Below are 20,503 nucleotides of genomic sequence, written 5' to 3' on the forward strand. Positions count from 1 at the left end.
ATGAAGAAACTCCAAACTTTATGTACAGAGAACTTTTTACAAAAGGCACACCTTTTTTAGCTATGTGATCCACTTTAGTCTAAGCAGTCTGACTGAATGACTATGAATTGGGGTCATTTTGCTGGTGACAAGCCTCTTATGACCATCAGCTTGATTGGACGTTGGCAAAACTAAATTGTGGCAGTAGTTAGAGCTGCTGTAGCTGTTCCTTAAAAACATAAGAAGAACCGATAGAATGCTCGCTGCCTTTCAGGCTGGTGGCAGTCAGTTAGAGCATGTGTAATATTCTCTACCTGGTCTGTAGCTGTAACTGTGATGTACAGGAAAAGCAAAAATTAAAGAAGTATGAAAACAATGCAATGATATTAGGATATACACTTTTGTATTTTTATTCTTATATAAGGTTATTTGCTGGCTCTTGTTGGCCTCTAGTTCAGTCTGTGTTATTTAAATTCTAATATATGAATTATTTGGATTGAATTCATGTTCGGGGACACGTTGTTGTATGTATTGATGTACAGCCTTGAATGTGAATAATTATTGTAAACTATATATTTACAACTTTTTTTCTGGCTTTGTTATATAAATTTTCTATTTGGTCAATGATTTAATCATATCATAATTTAATGAATCTGTTTACCCCCCCCTTTTTTTTTTTCAAATATTTGTGCTTTAGATGTAGTTAACGGATGATGACTTTTCCACGTATGCTCGGTAGTCTTGTAATAAAAAAGCATGTAGAGGTGTTCGCTGGCGTGGCTCTTCTTCATTTGGTCGGGAGTGGTCGCGATGCGGGGGAATCTGGAGATGGGGATCGGGCACGCGCCGGGAGCCCCCTCCCCGCCAGGCCGGGGGCTGCGTCTGCGCGCTGGGACCACGCCGGAGCTGGCTCCGGCCGGAAGGGGGCACGACCGGCCGCGTTTCGCGGCCGGAACTTCCGCCTCCCGCGTGCCGGCGGGGCGGGCGCTTCGCGAGGGCGGGCCGGCGGGCGGGACCGGGCCCGGAGGACGGTATTAAAGGCCGGACGCTTCCGGTGGCGGGGCGCTGCGGCGGGGCTGGCCGGCATCATGGCGGAGAGCCACTGCGAGCTGCTGCCGCCGGCGCCGGGCGGCCTCGGGGCGGGGCTGGCGGGCGGCCTGTGCCGGCGCTGCAGCGTGGGGCTCTGCGGCCCGGCCCCGCGCCCCGGCGGCGTGTCCAAGTGGGTCCGGCTCAACGTCGGCGGCACCTACTTCCTCACCACCCGGCAGACGCTGTGCCGGGACCCGAGGTCCTTCCTGTACCGTTTGTGCCAGGCCGACCCCGACCTGGACTCGGACAAGGTGAGGGTCCGCGCCGCCGCCGCCGCCAGCTCGTCCCCAGACCCCCCTGGGCCGGGGAGGGAGGGGATGGCGCCCCGGCGCCCGCCACCCACGAGGCTCCCGGCCGCTTCACCCTGGGCGCCTCTTCCGCGCCTTCTCGCTGTTCGCCCCGGAGGTTTCCCGGACCCCGGACTTCTGCTCTGCTGTGGATCTACTTTCTTTTCCTCCCTAGATTCCTTCGTCCAGGGGGTGTGAACCCCACCTCTTCTCCTCCCTGTGTAGTTATGGCTCCGGGGACGGAGAACCCTTGCTCTCTTCTCTTTTCACGTTCTGGACGCTTGACCTAACGCTGGCTTGCAGGGTTGACACGGGTGGCCTTCTTTCCCCCAGCGGTTTGCTTTAGAGAGTTGGCGCTCCGTCCGTTTCAGCCACCACAGCAGGCGCCCACTCCGCGGCTCAGAAGGTGGGCCATAATGTGAGTTTTCAAGGGGAAGGTGTCGCATATTAAGGAGGGGCTTATAGGTGCCGAAGAGGGGAGCAGATAGGAAATCTTTTTTACCCTGCTTTCTAAGTAACTTTAGTTTTCTCATTGCCCAATTTTGAGGTTGGTTCTGTCCTGGCAGCTCACAAGCCCTACACCAACTTTGCTGGGACTCTCAGTTGAGCCTACATAATTGCACTTGGCTTTGTGCCTTGCCAGCCCAACATTTGCTGTGCATGAGGTTTCCCAGAAAGATTCAGATCCCTCTTCAAGTGCGAGAAGCCAAGCTTGGCAGAAACCATCCTCAGCATGGCATGACCTTGTGCTCAGGAAACAAGAACTCTCAAGTTACCACAAAACCTCCCATCCCCGTGTTGGAAACCAGGGTTTGAGCTGTCAGCAGCCTGCCCCCCACCCCACCCCACCCCCAGCCGTTTCCATTGCTGATTTAACCGAGCTGTCTCCTCTTAAGAAGACTGGCCTCCCAGAAAATGACTATCTTTTCCAGGATAGAAGGACACGTTTGTTAGCTGTGATTTTCCTTTTATAGTGTGGGTATGGGCTTCACTGTTTGGTTTGTCATTTTAAAACAGTGGATCTTTAGTGGTCATTCACTTGGATTTCTACTTGCATGCTCCTGTTTTATATGTTAAATCACATTTTAAATTGCTTCTGTGTGTTGGATAGCTTTGAGGCAATGGCTATATTCAGCTCTGGAACAATCGACTCAGCTGATGGACTTTGGCTTGTGCCTTCATCAGGTCTGCTCGTCCCTTTGTTTGGCTGTCTCTTAAGACTATTTTTTAAAACTCTGCTTTACTGTAATAGGAATCCTTAGTGGGTGGGGGTGATTAATCTACCGATATATCTATATGGTAGTTGCTTTTTTCATCATCCGCTTAATTATATTTGGTTTCCAGACTGTGAAACCAAAAATTAGTACCTGAAGATAATACAGCAGATACAGTGTCATGTCTCAGAAAATACCTGCTAGTAGTTTTAGTGATGGATACGTGAAATCTCCAGAAAGAATATTGCTAATTCACATTAGTTATGCCCATACAGTGTTGTACTTCAGGTGAAATGAATGTATAAAAAGCTTTATGTGCACAGATTTTTTTTTTTTTTTTAATTCTGATGAAAGAAGTTCCCAGGTGACCACTCCTGGAGATTTACACCCTGAGTGAAGAATCTGGGGGTGAGGGTGGAGGGAAGGGCATAAGGAGGAGTGAGGTTATTTCTTGATGGAAGACAAACAGGATGTTGAGTCAGATGTAAAAATCTCCATGCTCTGACATCATAGTTGAGATGAATGAAAGGGTGCATGGCGGATGTTCCCTTACTTGTATTTCAGCACGGACCTGGTGGAGGATTTTCTGTCTGGCGCCCGATTGAGGTTGATTGAGCAGCGAGGCTTGCGGAATGGGGTGTGCTGGCTGCGTGCGGGCTGGGGGCTGGGGGTAGAGAAGACACGCAAGACCTGGAACCCTTCAGGAACCGCCTTGGAGAAGCCTGTGAGGGTTCCAGAGAATGCAGGCTCTCGTGGTGAGCTAAGTCGGCCAGCGAGGTGGGAGCAGGGGGCTTCCTGCAGGATTTCTGGAGGAAGAGTGAAAAGTTGGAAAACAAGTTGTTAGGGGGGGTGGGGGGCAGGGCACGGGGCACCTGCTCTCACCCTCCTCCCCGCCGCAGGTGGGAGCCTCTGCGTGGGCCACAGCTGCCCCCTGCCCGCCCCCAAGTCCCCGCACTGCCCGCCCAGCCCCACTCCCCTTTCTCCTCGAGGCTGGCAGAGCCACTGCTTCCATGAAGTTCTCTTTCTAGGCAGCTGAAGGGTGTATTTTCCACTTCCTCCTGGGACTTCCTCCAGCGGGACTGGCTGTGTTGTGCATTTCATTATTTGCTCGCCTGCTGTCCTGTATCGTTTTCTCGCCGTGATGCCCTTGGGGGCAGGCCAGCTGTCATCCTGATGCCTGAGCTGCTCCTGAGTGCCGTGTACAGTAGTCGCCGTTTGGTTTGCTTGGGTTCTGGCTCGTGGGGGTTGTCTAACAGTGTCTAGAGCGTTGCAGCCCCTGCGTTGGTACAGGGAAGCAGGAACTACTGCTGCCTCATGGTTGGGAGCACTCAGACCGGGGGCGGGGGGAGGCCTGGAGAAGCCTGGGGAGGGCATGTGACCTTTTGTCGTTTGGACAGGGCCATCGTCCCGGCTTCCGGGTTATGGATGTGGCATCGGATGGGCCTTTAAGGGGCGAGGCTCTTACCGTGCATCTGATGACGTGTCGTTTGCACTCTGCCCTTGGCGTCGGCAGTCATTGCAGGGGTAGAAAGATCAGAAAAGGAAGCTTCAGAAGCAGGACTAGGTGATAGGGTGCAGGTAGAAGGACTGTCAGACATCTGAAGCGGTGAGTTAAGTGTCCTGAGACATTGGATGTGTTTATTCCACACCGAGGCAAGGCCGTGTCTCAGCACTGTCCATAGCTGTGACCAGGAGGGCGTGGGGAGTCAGGCCCAGGCAACACAGCCCCTCCAGTGCCCACCAGTGAATGCCTGGCCATCTCAGCCGGAGCCCTCGTTTGAAGGCCCCTCCAGCCAAGCCAGCTAATGAGTCAGAGCCACAAGGCCTAAGAAAAGGACTTGCCATTGTGAAAGTTGGACCTTGCTGAGAAGAGGGGGTTTGGGGCCTCAAAGACACCCTCCCCGGCCACCGCCGAGGGCCTGAGGACATGGCTCGGCTGCAAAGATCCTCTTTTGGCCAAAGCACATGCAGCCTTGCTCTTGCCCACACTGACAGGACTTGGTTTAGAGCACAAGGTGGGGGACCACAGCCACCCTCCTGTTTTCACAGGTGCAGTCGTGCTGGCTCCAGCCACACCTGGTCACTCTGCTGGTGTCTGTGGCTTTTGCCCGGAAAGGACAGAGCTGAGTGGTTGTAGCCTGAAGCCCTCACTGCCTGGCCCCTTACAGGCGGCGGGTGCCGGCCCTCGGCCTGAGGGGAAGCTTGCACCCGAGGATCCTGCACGTGGGAGCTGACAGCTCCTCCACGGAGGTGCAGTGGCCTCTGCCCACCCTTGGCACTTGGTCGGGGGCAGCCATGTTGCTGGTGCACTCACCTGGCCTTCACTGGTGGCCTCTCCCGGGGCTGCAGGAACCCTGCAAACTTTGGTCGTGGGCTTGGTGCAGTGTGGGTGCCTGGGCTGGGGTGGGAGTTAGGCTTACAGCTCAGGCCTGGTTTCACTGCCTGCCCCTTAACCCACTGTGCAATTTGGGGTAAGTTAACGCACCTCTCTGGTGAGTGCAAAGTGAAGGGCGCACCCACCTCCTGGAGTCCTGATGAGAAGGAAGAGAATGAATGCAGACTGCGCCCAGCACCTGCTCCTGGGTCTTTGCCGTGGAGACAGCTTTCAGCAGGGGTTGGGGTTTTTTGGTACTTGCTTTTTAGGAAGAGAGAATACACAAATACACTTTCCCTCAAAATTCATTTTTGTTAGTTTTATCTCTTAAATATGCTGAATCGCTGTAAACCTCATGGTGCCAGGCTGTAGCCCCTGGAGCCCGGGTCCGCCAGGCTGCCGGTGTGCCCACCTGGCAGGTCGCCTGCTCCCCACCCCGCTGCTCCACACGCGCCCCAGCCCCTCTCTGCTGTAGGAAAGCAGGCAGCGGACAGGCCTTCCTGGGCAGCCCCCTGAGGTTTCCTGCAAGAAACTCGATGCCTTTCAGCCTTGAAAATACTAGCTCCAGGGTTCAAGGACATCAAGGCCGTGTGTGTCGGAGATGGGCCCGCCGTGGGGTGGCATCAGGTGGGGGTGCCGGAGCCTCCCTCCCTGCAGCCCCTTCTCCGGCGGCTTCTATTTGCTGCATGTGTGCACTGCAGGGGTCTTGGAGCTGTTTTTCTCCTTTGATTGCTATTGTGGTAACACACACAAACTAACACCTCCCAGTTCACCCCTTCCGAGCTGCAGCCCAGCGGTGTTCATCACACTTGCTGATTTGGCAAGTCAGGCTCAGTGACCACAGCTCCGGAGGTGCCCATGTGCTGGCTCCTGGCTGCCCGTAGGCCGCGGCAGGATTTCTGAAACAGGTGAGGGAGAGCAGGTCACGCCGTGCGAGGGCGGGCAAGGGAGCAGGGGAGGTGGCACCGGCTCTGCCAGCAGGCCCGGGCGGGAGGAGAGTGGAGGCTGCCTCGGAGCCCAGGGTGGGCGGCCGCAGGGCGGCTGGTGGGAGGGCCGGGCCTCGTGAGGCCTGCAGCAGGTCCGTCCTGGCTGAGGACACCCCTCCTGCATTTGGGGCCTGCCAGCACTGAGGGTGCTAGAGGCCAGGCAGGGCCCACGCTCTGGGGTGTCCGCAGCCAGGAGCCTGTGAGCTATTCCTTGGGCTCCAGCCCCAGTGGCCACCTTTCCCCTCTCGTTTTCATCTCTAGTTGTTTTCCTGATGCTGGCAGTTTGATCTTAAACACACTCACGTGACCTACGTAGGTGAATGCTAGCTGCAGGGGCTTTGTCTGCAGCTTTCCTGCACCTCGAGTGCCTCTCGGGAGGAAGCCACCTTAGAGCGCCAGTGAGATGGACGCACCCCTGGCCTTACAGCCTGGGTGTTCTCGCGGGAGCCCTCAGCCCAGCCGTGGCCTTGCCGTGGCCTGCGGGTCCACCCCTGGCTCCTCCCGAGCATCTGGTCAGCCCCTGCCCTTGGCATCTGCTCCTGTGCGAGCTCCCATTCTGAACAGGGCAGAGCGCTCGGGAACAGACTGAAGCTTCTGGGTTGAACCTGCTGCTGGTGTCCTGGACGCAGGTTGTTTGAAGAGAAGGCCTTGGGCACCCTGCGGTCCCCTCACGAATCCACTTGAGGCTGCTTTCTGGGCACCTCACTTGAGTTGTGGGGACGCACTGTTGCCTTGAACTGCAGGGCCTGGGCTGCATCGGGTGGGGTAGGGGTGTCCTTGGGCTGGGAGGCGTCCTGGGGTCTGCCCCCCAGGGAGGCAGCCAGGCCCAGTCCAAGCAACCCTGCTGGCGGCAGGAGCCCTCCCCCTCCAGGGCGGCACATGCGTTGCGGGATTTGGGCAGGAGAAGCCGGAGGGGCCCTGCGTGTTGCCGTCCTGCCTCCCCGGCCTGCGGCAGCCCTCCACCGGAGGAAGGCGGCGCTGTGGCCTCCTCCCTGAGCTGCTCCGCCCGGGCACCTCTGGCCTTGCTCTGAGGACAGTGGGGATCCAGGGGCCAGGAGAAGGGCCGGGCCCTGGGGGCCCCCAGGGGTAAGGTGAGGAGGGCTCCTGGAAGAGGGGAGCCCAAGGAAGACTAGCACTTCCCTGAGCAGGCTGGACTGGGAATGCGGGTGGAATTGGGGCTCCCGGTGCTGTGGCCCGGCCCTGGGGCACGGGCGGCCCCCGAGAGCAGGTGGGCTGGTGCCCAGGGCGGCCCCCCGGGCTTGGTTTCCTCCCTTTGATCTGAAGGCAGCAGCTGCCACAGCTTGGTGACGGAGGAACCACGAGCTTCCACTGCACAAGCTCCGGAATTTGATGTCCCTGAACGAAAACTGTGGGCCCCTATGGTGCTTGCTTTGGGGTGGATGTGCCTCCGCCTCCTGGTGTCCTGGGCTCTGTGCCCGCAGGTGCAGCGTCCGGGGCCTTGGCAGTTGCTGCTGTCGGTGAGCAGGAAGCCGTGTGCACCGGGCAGCCCTCAGGCCCCGCGTGCCACGTCGCTGGCGGGAAAGCTGGCTGCAGAGAGCGCCCTCGGCGAGGGAGGCCTGATCTGGGGGGGCAGCCGCCTGCCAGAGGGGCCACCAGATTCTCAAAGGTGCTCAGCGTGGGGCAGGAGCACAGGCTTCCCTGGCACCATGGCTGCAGAAGGCCCTGGAAGGTCTTTGGTCCTGCTCAGATACACAGCTGCCCCACTCCCTTACCCCATGTGGGGTGGCGGAGCATGAGTGACCCTCCGTCATGCACCTTTGGCAGAGCCCAGTGTCCTGTGGGCTCTGGGGCTCGTGGCGCTCCCCGCCAGGACCACCCCACCCACGACTCAACAGGGGTGCGCCCGAGGTGCTGCCTGCCCTTGGGGGTGCCTGAGATGCCACCCCACGGCCCGCCCGGCAGGCAGACGCGTCAGCGCCGAGGGGCCCGGCTGTCAGCTGCAGGAGGACAGGTGACCCAGCTGTGGGGCCTCTTAGACGGTCCGGTTTGGAAGCGGTGCAGACCCTGGGCAGCCAAGCTTGAGGCGAGAGCCCCAGGAAAGCCCTGGCACCCGGCAGGAGGCCGTGGGCTCGCCGTGGTGACTGTCACCCCGCTGACTGGGGAGTCCCTCAGCGCTGCCCAGACCCGCGGACGTCGGCCTCAGCCCCGGCCCGGGGCTGCCTCCTCCGGAAGCTCTGCTGCTGCGTGGGTCGGTGCCAGGCGGGCTCCCGAGGGCGCCCCAAAGCCGGAGGGCCCTGGTTGGGGGGCCCCAAGGGCCTGCACTCAAGCCCCCTGCAGAAGTTGTGTCAGGGCCTCAGCTCTGCCTTTTGTGAGTGTGTGTGTTAATCACTCTTGTTCTCATGAGGGGGTGCTTTAAACGAGTAAACTTTGTTTTCTCAGAAATTTTCAGAGCTAAGGAGAGAAACTCCATTCACATACGGTCACCTCACCTCAGAGTAAACAAAAGGGAATTTGTCTTCATACTAAACAGAACTTGGGTTTGACTTAGACCTGAACTGGGGCGCCTCAGAGGGGGCAGGGGCCGGGCAGCTGTGCCCGAGCAGAGACGTGTGCCCGGTTTCTCACCCACGCTCACGTCGCCGGGGTTTTGTTCTTGTAGGATGAGACGGGCGCCTATTTAATAGACAGAGACCCCACCTATTTCGGGCCCGTGCTGAACTATTTGAGACACGGAAAGCTGGTTATCAATAGAGACCTCGCTGAGGAAGGTAAGTCACCCTTTTTGCACAAAAACCTTAGTTTTGAGGTCTTCCTTTCTGGGGGCAGGGTCCTGATGGCAGGCCCTGGTCCCTTCAGCACACTGACCCCACTCCACCTGCCCCCCACAGACGCCCTTGACAGGTTCTCCGAGGTGAGAGGCTGCTCGGCCAGGCACCACCGCCCCGCCCCGTTCTTCCTCCAGGAAGCGAGTGCCTGGGGAGGCCCCGGGCTGGTGTGCAGGATGTTGACCTGGCCACGGGGACCCACTGAGGCCACCTCCTGTGGGCTCTCTCTCGTGTGTGCTTGCCAGGCTGTGAGGGGCAGGGGCTCTGCTGCTGGGAGCTGCCCCTTCTGACAGCCGCTTTCACTGAAGGATAGGCAGGGCCTGCGTGTCATGGACGTCCCTGGAGAACCAGCCTCAGCTCTGTCCTCATGTCCAGCTGTCTCTCCAGGCCAGGCTGAGGTGGGCAGCACCACCCGCTCTCAACTCCGAGCACCGTCTCTCTTTCCCAGACATCACGCTCAGTCCTCAGCTGGCCGTGGAGCAGAGGCCTGAGCCTGGCAGCCTCCGAATGCTCAGAGGACTTGCCGGCTCAGCCGTGGGGGCCTGTTCAAGCAGGACTCCCAAGGTCCTGGGCACGTCCACTGGCCTGGCTCTGGGCCCCCACTTGGGGAAGCTTCCCGTGAGGGTTAGTCTCTAGCTCTGCTGCGTGTGACTCCGCGTCTCTGGACCTTGGAGTCTGCCTTCCTCCCAAGTCCACGCAGCCTCCCCCTTTGTCTCTCTGCCTCCCTCGAAGGAAAGGGCCCGCTGTCCCTTGCTGCACCCTGGCCTTTGGCAGCGAGCCCTCCATGCACAAACACCCCAGCTGCTGCTCGGGGAGCCTGCCGTGGTGTCTGCTTGTGCGGCTCTTTGGTTCCAGGCGAAGTTAATTTTGCATCCTGTCCGGAGTGTGATGGCTAGAGCTGCAGGCTTGCCAGGTCCACAAACATACCCTCCGCTGCCTGAGCAGTGGCCCCCTGGCGTGAAGGAGACGCCTCGGGTGCCGTTCCTTGGTCTGCTCGGCAGGCTGACCTGTGGACCGGAAGCTTCAGGGCTGTGTGTTCTGCATCCTCGGCCCAGGGGGGTGGGCGCTGGTGAGGCCACGTCAGCCTTGGCCTTGCTGGAGGCTCAGAGCCCTTAAATAATGTCCATCGTAGGTGAAAATCTTTAAATGTTTAAAAAAAAAAAAAAATGGCAGGGGGAGTTCTGAGGCAGGAGCCTGCCTCCGTCTCTACTTTGTACAGGGAAATTGAGGCACAGGGCCACCCAGTCAGCTGGTCGCCCCGCGTAGGAGTCGGTGAGCACAGGGCGGTGGCTCTGAGCTGGCGGGGAGGGCAGCATGTGTGTCCCCAGCGTGTCGCGACACTGCAGAGACACATGGCCTTCCTTGGCCCCATCGCTCCCGGCACATACAGTGCCAAGGAAACACATCTCTTCCATGTCCAGCCTCCGCCCTCACGGTCTCAGGAGCCCCACTGGGGTGGGGGAGGTTTGAAGGAAAGCTGGAGCTGCGGACTTGGGGTACGGCCCCGGGAAGGCCGGGTGTGGCCGTGAGTCCCCGGCTGTCCTAGGCAGGGGTGGGCACGGAGGCCGCTGTGGTTCGCTTTGGTTTGGTGAAAACGACACTTTTGCTTCTCTCTTCCAGGAGTGTTGGAGGAGGCAGAATTTTACAACATCACCTCATTAATAAAACTTGTAAAGGACAAAATTAGAGAACGAGACAGCAAGACATCGCAGGTGAGACCTCTCGGGTGGGCGTGGCAGGCTCTGCTCCCTCCCGGGGGGCCTCCGGGCCAGGCTGTCCCCACCCTGTGACCCTGGTACCCAGCAACCCGCTCCAGTCTCCACCTGAGGCCGCCGGCTCTGCCGCGGGGCCCAGCAGGGAGGGCACGTCCTGCAGCTCTGTCCAGCCCTCGAGACCCACCACGCCAAATGGCTGCGCACCCCCCAGGGAGTCCACTCCAGGTGTGACCTGGGGCGCAGGTGACCCTCCCTGCCTCAGTCTCCCCAGCTGCAGGGTGGAGGTAGAAGGGACCGTCCTCCCGGGTCCAATGCGAAGGCCTGGCTGGCAGCTGCTCCACACACATCAGCTGGTGTCGTTACCCTTGTCTTGAATTAAAGGGGGGTGGGGAAGCCCCATGCTTTGTGTGACTCACCCCTCACCCGGGACCCTCTCCCCTTGCGTTCACCTTAGTCTCCATCCTGCCTGGTCACTCATGTGTCCTGGGAGGCACTGTCCTCGCCTGCCGGGGGCTCGGTGACACGAGCGACATAGGGGCAGAGTCCTGGGTGGTTTGCCGACACAGTCCAAACCAGAACGTGCCTGGCACGAGGTGGCCCTCAGTGCGCATCTGCTGGGTGGAGGGACGGATGCTGGACAGGCGGACAGATGATAGTTAAATCAGAAGAGAACTTTCAGGAAACCGTTTCTGCCTGGGAAAAGGCCTCTGTGTGTCAGAGCTGTTTTCTGGTGGCAGGACAAGCCTGAGGGCCCCCCTGTGAGGGCCCCGTCCCCAGCCGATGAACTCGGGCACTTTGTGTGTTGTTTTTCCTCCCTGTGGGACAAAATGGGCCCCCTTGTGTATTTATATCTAGCCACAGGTGCTCTTGGGATTTCAGGAACATGGCTCATTTTATTTTGGAATTCAGAAATAGAAATGTTTTCGGAGGTGAAATAGGAAGCAAACAGCAGCTGTTACCAGCTGTTTGTTTTGGCTGTTTGTTTTGCTTTTGTGCAAGTGCTCAGGGTTGCTGTGGGCATCGTGGCGTGAGCCCGAGATGGAGAGTGAGCGTCGGCCTCACCTGGGGCCGGGTAAAGCTGCCTCCGGGATGGCACGTGAGGACGGGGCCGCCTGGGGCTGCTGGGCTGACTCGGCTCTGTCCGCAGGTGCCGGTCAAGCATGTGTATCGGGTGCTGCAGTGTCAGGAGGAGGAGCTCACGCAGATGGTGTCCACCATGTCTGACGGCTGGAAGTTTGAGCAGGTGAGCAGCGCCCGCTGGGCACGTCAACGGCAACGAGCCCTGCAGGTGGAGACTCTTAGTGGCAGAGGCACCAGGTCCTTAGGGCCGCTGGCCCCAGGGACGGGTCACGAGACCCTGCCTGACCGCCTTGTGGCCTCGTCCATGGTCCCGTAGGTCTGAGGGGCCGGACAAGCAGTGTCCCCTCCGCCTTTCCTGCATGGGTTAGTGGGGGCAGTGGGTAAGAGGGGCCGGTGACCGCTGCCCGCCCTCCTGAGCCTCTCCAGCCCTCCTGTTGCTCTGGGCCCTTCTCTCTTCTCTGTGCTTCCGCCTCTGTGGGGTGGGCGTTCAGCATCCGCATCCTGAGTGTGGCCTGGCCCCGTCCCTTCCCCCTAATATGCTGGCCGAGTGGATGGGGCACTCGGGGCTCTGCCGCGTGGCTGGTGGCAGACACTTTCCTTGAGTGGAAAGACTGTGGGGTGCCGTGTGGGCCCCGAGACTTCCAGTTGACAAATCCTTCTGTTCCGGTTTGCTGATGCTGCTGGAATTCAAAACACCAAAAATGGACTGGCTTTTATAAAAGGGGGTTTATTTGGTTATACAGTTATAGTCTTTAGGCCATAAAACATCCAAGGTAAGGCATCAACAATCAGGTACCTTCACTGGAGAAAGGCCGTTGGTGTCCAGAAAACCTCTGTTAGCTGGGAAGGCACGTGGCTGGTGTCTGCTTGCTCCCAGGTTGTGTTTCAAAATGGCAGTCTCCAAAATGTCAGCATCAGCTTCCAACAGCCGTCTTCAAACTGTCTGTCTCAACCCCAGCTGCTCTCTCAGCTCCTGTGCATTCTTCAGTGTCCCTCTTGGCTTGGCAAGCTCGCTCCATCTGCCTGAGCTGTACAGTGCTCTCGGGAACTAATCGAGGCCCACGCTGAATGGGCAGGGCCACACCTCCATGGAAATCATCCAGAGTCATCACCCACAGTTGGGTGAGTCGCATCTCCATGGAAACACTCAAAGAATTACAACCTAATCAACACTGATACATCTGTCCACATAAGATTGCATCGAAGATAATGGCATTTCGGGAGACATAACGCATTCAAACTGGCACACATTCTATATTTTCTGCCACCTGTGGTGTCGCCGACAGGCCTCAGGTGAGACCTGGCATTTGCAGGCGTGTGCTGAGGCCCCGACAACTGTCCACGTCCACCCCCACCCCCACCCGAGCTCTGAGGGAAACACCACGTTCCCGTTGGCTTCTAGAACATCAGCTCCAAAGAGGCTGTGCAGGAGGAGCTGCCCCGACCGCAGGCTGCTGAGTGCCCTCTGGAGCCACAATGCCACTGGCTGGCGGGGGGCTCCCCACCCCCTCGTCCAGGCGGCTCCTGTTTCATAGGCAGGGCCAGGGGTGCTGCTCATGAAGGGGAGGAGCCGCATGTTTGCCCCCAGCCAGCCCTGAGAGACCCCTCCGCCTGCAGGCCCAGCCACCAGGCAGGGTGGGAGGTCACGGCTCACCCGTGCCCCTCTCTGGGGTCTGCCTTTGTTGGGGGTCCTGTGCATTTTTAGAGTGCTCGGAGCCCCCCTTAAATAGGGGTCACTAAAGAAAGTCGCAGTGGCACCTGCCCTTGCCCCAAGGCTGGGCCCTGTTTGGCCCTGGGGTCTGCCGGCCACCGCGGCTCACCGTGGTCTCTCTTGGGTTGCTGCCACTCCTTCAGCTGCAGTTGGCACGTGTGCAGAGCTCTGCCAGTGCTGCCCCAGCAAGGACGGGCACGGAATGCGCTGCCCGGAGAGTGGCCACCACCCCTGCTCTACCCACACGCTGCCCAGCCTGACCTGTAGGTCCCCGGCCGGGCTGGGCCTTTTCTCTTTCGTTGTTCTTGGCTCTGTTGTCTTCCCTTCCCTTCACGTCTGCTTTGGTACCGAGAAGGTCTTGCCTGTGGTTGTCTGAAGCCCCAAAGGTCACATGCTGGGTGTCCCCGAGGCTCCTGAGCGTCAGGAAGCCGCCCCAGCCTGGTCACGCTCGCTCCGTTCTCGGAGCCAGCACCCCCGAGCCACAGAGGCGTGTGTCTCCATCCACCATCCATCAGTCTGTTCTGCTTTCTAGCGCTTTCTTTGTCAGAACCTGCATTTGTACCTTAATTTTTACAGTAACAAGAATGTGGGTTAGTGGATTTTTACTGCACAGAATCAACAGAAGCAATAATATAAATTGTTCTGAATGAAATTGAACTTGATTTCTAAATTCTGGAAGATGTTTCGCTTTCAGCCGCGTTCCTCGCTGGGGGCGGCGAGTCCCCAGCCCTGGCCATGACGCCCACGACACCTGCACTCTCCTGGGGGCTCCCCTTCCTGTGGCATCCTGGGTGCGACTGTGAATAGGCTTTAGAAATTCCTATTTTTATTTTCTCATTTCTTGTTTCCTCTGTTCTCCTTTAATTCTTCTCTCTCTCTCATTTTTTTCCCTAAACTTTAAACCACATTAATGATTATCATCTCTAACCTTGAGTCCTAATTCTCAGATTAAAGCAGGCCCTTACTACTGGGTGTCTCGCCTTTACTCCAAAGGGAAACCCGGGGCCCCCCTCGCCTGCCGCCCACCTCAGCAGCAGGACCCGGAAGCCAGGAGCCAGGCCGAGCGGCTGCACAGGGACAGGAGGACGCCGACAGGCCCCCGGGGCCCCCACGCTGGGGTCCGGTTGGGACCCCGTGTTCTGTGTGCCCGCTCCTTGTGCGTGCGACTTGGCGAGAGCAGAGGCTGCCCCGCGGAAAGCCCGGCCTCAGTCACCCCGCGTATGCGGCCACCTCGGCCCCCGGCCCTGCCCTGCTGACGAGAGAGACAGAGACAGAGAGAGACAGACAGAGAGAGAGAGAGAGCGCGCGCGCGCGCGCGCCTCTTGCTCCCTGGGGACTTTGTCCCTGGCTCTCCGCCCGCCTGCACGAGGTCAGGGCGGGTGTGCCGGCCTGTGAGGGCGCACCCAGGGCTGTGAGCATTTAGAAGGTGCACTTCCGGGTCCCGCCTGCCCTCCCCCAGGCCACCGCGGGATGCACGGCTGCTCCACAGGCCTCCTTGGGTTGGCTGCGCCCGCCGCCCCCACTGCATCACCCTGGCCCGTGCCGCGGTCCCGCTCTCTGATCCCTCACCCGGCGTGTGCGGATTCAGGGGGACCCGAGAGCCACTCTCTGTCTCAGTGGTGACGTCCTTATGACAATTTTATTGGTTTTCTTTTGTACTCATAAAGCACTCAAGTGCTTGGTGGGCTCTGGTGGCCAGTGAGGGGCGAGGCCCGGCCCCAGGTGGTGTGTGTGGCAGGTCTGGAAGCTTCCGGGGACCCCACAGGGTGGCTTCTCGGGCCGACCTGGGGACAGGCCAGCAGGCCACGTCGGACAGACTGAGAAATGGGGACAACCGCTTCTCCACATCCCGCTTGGATCCAGGCTTTCAGGGTCGGTCCCAGCCCAGCTCGCCTCTGCCCTCCGCCCCGCCTCCCCTGGGTGACCCTTGACCCTGCTGCCGTCCTACAGGTTCTGCTCCCCCAGAAAGGCCTGCTGGCAAGAGCCGGCATGCACGGGGCCCGGCGAGGTTTTCTGCAGCTTGTGTGTGCGTGTGCTTCAGGCCTTGTCTGCCGGAGGCACGCAGCCGAGGGGACGGGTCAGGGCTAGCCGCCCGGCCTGCACCTGCCTCCCATCCCACTGGCCCCATTAGAAACTCCGACATGGTGGACGCGGAGTGCCCATCCCGGCGTGAGACCCTGGTCACGCGGGTGTGTGTGTGTGAATGCATGCGTGCCTGTCTGCACACTGGCGTGGCTCTTCCGGGCCTTTCTTTTCCTGGGCCTGTTACGGGCGTCCAGCTGCTCCGAATGTTGGTCCCGGGCAGCCGGCACAGGGGGCTGAAGTTCTCTGCAGAAGCCACGGGCTCGGCTGCCCACCACCCGCTGTGCTTCACACTGGGGCTGGGGGCTGCCTCCCAGCAGGCGACGTGTCCGTGGGGCCCTCGGGCAGCCCCTCAGCAGCCCTCTCTCCCCCAGCTGGTCAGCATCGGCTCCTCTTACACCTACGGGAACGAAGACCAGGCCGAGTTCCTGTGCGTGGTGTCCAAGGAGCTGCACAATGCGCCCTGCAGCACGGCCGGCAAGCCCAGCGAGAAAGCCAAGGTGAGCCCACAGGGTGCCCTGGGCCAGCGAGCAGGCGGTGGCCAGGCCGAAGACGCTCTTGGCAGGGCTGGGGTTTTGAGGCTTTTATTTTTCCTCTTCGAGGTTTATTGTTCCCTCTGTCCTCACCCACCGGCCGCCTTGGTGGCTTGCCTCCCTGCGCTGTCCTGCCTCCATCGTCCCCTCCTTGCTGCCTGACCTGTCAGAAGCAGGGTCCCCGGAGTGTAGTGCAGTCGTGCCCCGGGGGACTGTAGGCAGCAGCTGAGGGGTCTCTGGGCACCGGCCCCCAATGGAGGAGGTGCCAGGGTCTTCTCAGCCACGTCCTTCACCTCCATCCTTCCCGACGCTGTGGAGTCGGGTCTGGAAGATTCCAGCAGGCGACTGTGCATCTTGGTAACCTCACTGCAGGCTCTCATCTCCAGACCAGGGATCCTCTCCCTGGGGCACAGACGGCCCTGGGTGTGTGCTGAGGACTTGGGACCAGGTTGCTGATGTGGGGGCACTAGGAGGGGGGCTGCCAGGTAGGAAGCGGGGCCCCGGGCCAGGAGGCAGGCCCCTGAGGCCCCACCCTCAATGGTGGGCAGTGGGCAGCAGCCTCGGCCCACCGTCCCAGCCTTGGGAGTTGTGTTTAGTTTGTGAGCGGATAGTTCCAGCACATTCTGTAAAGCCCTGGCGCCCAGCATGGCAGCGAAGCCCTCAAGTGGGTGCAGATATCCCTGCTGGGGGTGGCGGCTGTCACCAGCTTTGCCAGGGCAACAGCTTCTTACAGCATTTCCTTTGGCACTTCCTTGAGGCCAGGGATCCAGAGCAGACACATCTGTCTGTCCTTGCAGAGTCCGGCCTTGCCCCAGCCAGGTGCACCTGCAGGCTCCTGGTGCCTGGAGCCCGTTGGGGACCGAGAACCCCGTGGCAGCTGCGTGGGGACCCAGGGTCCAAGCGGTCCCTGCCCTCTAGCACTGCTGCGGCAACGCCAGCCTCTGCGGCCCCAGGAATGGATGGGGGCCCCGTGGGGCCGGGGGACAGGGCGGGTGCTGCCAGGTCAGTGGGGCTCTGAGTGCCGAGGGGCGTCCAGGCAGGTGCAGGCCGGGGTCAAGAGCTGCTGCCGCTGGGGTTCACCGGGCACCCTGCAGGCCTGGTGCCTCTGTGGCTGGCACCACCTGCCCAGACGCCATTCCCAGGGCCTTTGGGGTCGTCAGAACTGCACTCGGCTCCCACGGGGTTGGGGTGAGCGGGCACTCCCCCGCCTGCTGCAGGGCCGAGTTCCCACGTCCTCACCAGGGTGACTGCCCGGCCGGCGGTGGGGGTGGACCCTGGTGTGCGGAGGACTGAGCAGCCTTCGTGTCGGGCCTCGGGAGCGCCTCGCCCCCGGGGTCTGCAGCCTCTGGCCTCCGGGAGCTGCCAGATACGGCCCCTCAGGGCGCCCTCTGCACGGTGGCTCCTCTTTAGCCACCCTCAGCTCCCCTGTCCGTCCATCTGTCCGCCCCCGGCTCCTCCCTGAGCTCCCCCACCTCTCGGCCTGTCCCTTCTCCCTGCCCTGCAGTGACCACACGGAGGTGCCCCCAGGTGGTGCCCGTTCTTGAGCCTGTCACTCCGTCCCAGCGGTGGGGAGTCTGCACCCTCGTTTCACAGTCGGGCGGGTGGGTGAGCGTCACCTTCACCCTGGGAGGGCCTCCCAGCACAGGAGGGAGCCTGGGGAAGGCGCGGGCCCCAGGGTGAAGCCGTGGCTGTAGTTGAAACGTTGGGGACATGCCTGGATGGCACCGTTGGCTGCACAGCCCAGTTTTATTTTCTTGCCCTTCAAGATAAGTTACCGAGCCCCGGGCTGGAGGAGCAGTGTCTGACGCAGCACCCGGTCCTGGGTTAGGAAGCAGAAGGAAACAGGTTAATCACAATACCCTGTATGTGACGTGACCTGCTAGGCAGCTCGCCCTCAGTGGGCTGGGGGAGCCCCTGAAAGAGCCGGGTACAGCTGCTGCCAAGGGCTGACGTGGAGAGAGGACCCTGTGAGGGCAGGGAAGTGGTCCCAGGTGGCTTGCTGGACGGCGGGGGCTGGGGGTGTGGGCGCCCCTTCTCTGAGCCCAGGAGTCATCCTGGGACCCCCAGGCCTTGGCTCTCAAGGATCTTTCGGACAGGGTCCATAGCCCCTCAGGAGAGCAGGCCCTGCCCCCACCGGCTGCCAGCACAAGAGGGGTTGTGGGCTGGGGGGGGGGTGGCGTGTTCTGACAGCTCCAGGAGGGTCCCCAGTGATACGCAGGAGGTCGTCACCGGGGGTCTGGTTGGAGCCCCCTCCTAAGCTCACGCTGAGGCCAGGCGGGGAGGACACCCTCCCTAGGGCGTTCCCGTGTACCCAGGGCTGACGGCCCCGTGGCTGCCGAGTGGTAGACTAGGGTGGGCCCCGGAGTGTGGTTTTCTGGAAGAAGAGAACAGGTGCATGGGGGCTGGCATGGGGGTTGTCTCAGGGGTCCTGGCCTCACCTACCCCCTGTTCCACCTCACCTGTGTCCGCTCCGCAGCTGGGCAGCCAGACTGGGCCTGGAGGGGCTGCAGGGTGGAGGTGGGGGTACGGGGCGAGCAGCCATCCCAGCCCCCAGCCTGCCCTCTCGGGTCCAGCCCCACCCCCAGGGGCTTGCTCCCAGGTCACGGGCCCCTGGCTGGCCAGGTGCCATCATCCCCTGCCTTTGGTTTTCCAGATTCTGCAAGAGCGCGGCTCGAGGATGTGAACCAGACGGCAGCGACAGCCAGCAGACGTCCTTTCCCAGGAGGCATTGCATCACTGTGCCCAGCAGATGCCAGGACAAGCCTGCTTTTGACAGTTTCTCTAGAGATCTGGGTTAGAATCTCTTTTTGCCTCTGAGCTGGGTGGTGAGAGGCGGACCCGCTGTGGAGGCCGGGCCTCGCGGCGCAGGAGGGGAGGTGGCGAGGGCCCGGCCCCGCACTGGCCTCCACTTCGGTTTCGTCACACGCCACGCAGGACTGACACGTGTGGAGTGAGTCTTTCGTTCTAATTGCTGAACATCCCTTAGAGGAAGACGTTTTTGGTGCTACTCTTCACAGTCCTTACGGGGCAGCCAGGCCTCCCGTGGGGCATCGGCCACCCTGGGCGCCGGCCTGGGGCTGCTCGGCCCGGGCGCCACCTGCCACCTGCTCCCCCTGCGCCTCCTTCCCGGGCCCCGGCGGCGGCTCCTCCGCCACCTCCGCCACCTCCGCCAGGCCTCTGCCTCCTAGGCCGGGTCTGCTCCCAGCTGCGCTCCCGTCCCCCCGGCTGTGCCCGGAGAAGCCACGGTTTCTCCATTTGTATTTTCCAGGCAAGAGAACTTCGTATCCCTTTTTCCCAGTGTGGATGGACCACCACATATTTTTACTTTTTAGAAATGCCTGAAAGTGTTGATGCATTTTGGATTGATCTGTTAAATAACCTGAGGCAAGGGGAGCCTTGCCTTGTCCCATAAACTGCTGGCTCGTGCAGAAGCATCTTTTGGAGCCTTTGTCGTGCGCGCGGCTGCGGTGGGGGCGGGAAGGCTGCCACCGGCTCCCCGAGCCAAAACCCTGGATCCCGTTGGAAATTCCGGATGTTTACACACACCACAACTCCCTCTTTCTTGCCATTTTCTGTAACTATGCAGCTTTCTAAGCTTTGGGATGTTTGAGATGTCACACGTTGTGCACAGGCTCTGCTCACCTGACAGATGTCAAAGCCGCTAGGATTTCTTTAGAAACCGCTGTCCTCACACTTTGAGCGTGGATTTCACCTGGCTGGTGGCGGGACCGTGAGCGCGAGCAGCAGGTGCTTTCCTGCCCGGCGCTGCGCAGACCGACCGCGTCACGTTTCAGACGCTTCCAGAGACTTCTTCCTGTGCCCTCTCCTCCTCTGCCAAGTTCTCAGATGCCTGGGACTTACCTCCTCCTTTTCGTGAGGTCTGTTTCTGTCCTTAAATGTTTGGCGTAAACAGTTCATTGAAAACCTTTCTAGAAAGCAGCTTTGGCCCCGGCCCCCACGAGCGCTGCCCCGGGAGGAGGTGGCCCTGCTTCCGGCCGCAGCGCGTCTGTGGGGAGCCACTGGCCACTTCGCACTGTTTGGTTTGGGGCCTTGACATGACTGGTAGGCTTGTGGGTTTTTAATTTAAAGATACTAAGACTTAATTCACTAAAATTTATTCTAAGGGGATATTTATACTTTTATACTTTTTTAGGTATCTGTATTTTATCAACTTAAGGTTTAATGCCTATGTTTCCCCTGAAAATAGCAAATAAAACTGTATTTATGAATGAGCACAACAGCTGTTAGTGTGTTAAAGCGCATCCAGGAGCTGCAGCCGCTGCAGCACTGCCCTGGGCTTGCTTGGCCTGCTCACTGCCTCTTGCTGTCCAGCGGGGCCATCCATGTGTCCGTCTGGGCAGGGCCTGCCCCACCTCAGCTCTGGCTCCCCACGTGCCGCAGAGCAATTCCCACTCCCTGGCCCCCTGGGAGGCCTCGGACTCGAGAGGCTGGAGCCGTGGGCTGCCGGGGGGTCCTTGGCAGGGCATCCACCTGCCTCTGCAGGGGGCTGGGGAGGGGTGGGGTCACCACTCGGGGCAGCCTTCGGGGCAGCCGGTACCCAAGCATGCGGGTTCCTGTGGGCCTCTGGCAGTGGGGACTCCTGCAGAGCACAGGCCCGGAACCTTCCAGGCACTGCCCAGGGGCAGGTGCTTCCTGCATCTCCCGTC

At 60.2% G+C, this 20,503-nt stretch overlaps 1 protein-coding gene across 2 annotated transcripts; it reads left to right on the forward strand.

The window, feature by feature from the left end:
* The first annotated feature begins 1,039 nt into the window (after window positions 1–1,039).
* Window positions 1,040–20,068, forward strand: KCTD5 (potassium channel tetramerization domain containing 5). Of its 2 annotated transcripts, XM_037814947.1 has the most exons (6): window positions 1,040–1,319; window positions 8,550–8,658; window positions 10,336–10,427; window positions 11,578–11,673; window positions 15,678–15,803; window positions 18,490–20,068. In XM_037814947.1, the coding sequence occupies exons 1-6, from the start codon at window positions 1,068–1,070 to the stop codon at window positions 18,517–18,519; spliced, it is 705 nt and encodes a 234-aa protein (XP_037670875.1). In that variant the 5' UTR covers window positions 1,040–1,067; the 3' UTR covers window positions 18,520–20,068. The 2 variants fall into 2 exon arrangements, 1 of the variants encoding a protein (XP_037670875.1); XR_005213650.1 differs by lacking the exons at window positions 11,578–11,673; window positions 15,678–15,803; window positions 18,490–20,068 and adding an exon at window positions 8,779–9,113 and having other exon boundaries at window positions 10,336–10,394.
* Window positions 20,069–20,503: the final 435 nt, after the last annotated feature.

The sequence above is a fragment of the Choloepus didactylus genome, chromosome 21, assembly GCF_015220235.1.
Source record: "Choloepus didactylus isolate mChoDid1 chromosome 21, mChoDid1.pri, whole genome shotgun sequence".
NCBI classification, from domain to species: domain Eukaryota; kingdom Metazoa; phylum Chordata; class Mammalia; order Pilosa; family Megalonychidae; genus Choloepus; species Choloepus didactylus.

Excerpts from the sequence above, each read along its gene's own strand:
- KCTD5 (XM_037814947.1), top strand. The coding sequence starts at position 1,068 with ATGGCGGAGAGCCACTGCGAGCTGCTGCCGCCGGCGCCGGGCGGCCTC. Across the intron at positions 1,320-8,549 it reads CCGACCTGGACTCGGACAAG|GATGAGACGGGCGCCTATTT; the intron begins GTGAGGGTCCGC and ends TTGTTCTTGTAG. Across the intron at positions 10,428-11,577 it reads GAGACAGCAAGACATCGCAG|GTGCCGGTCAAGCATGTGTA; the intron begins GTGAGACCTCTC and ends CTCTGTCCGCAG.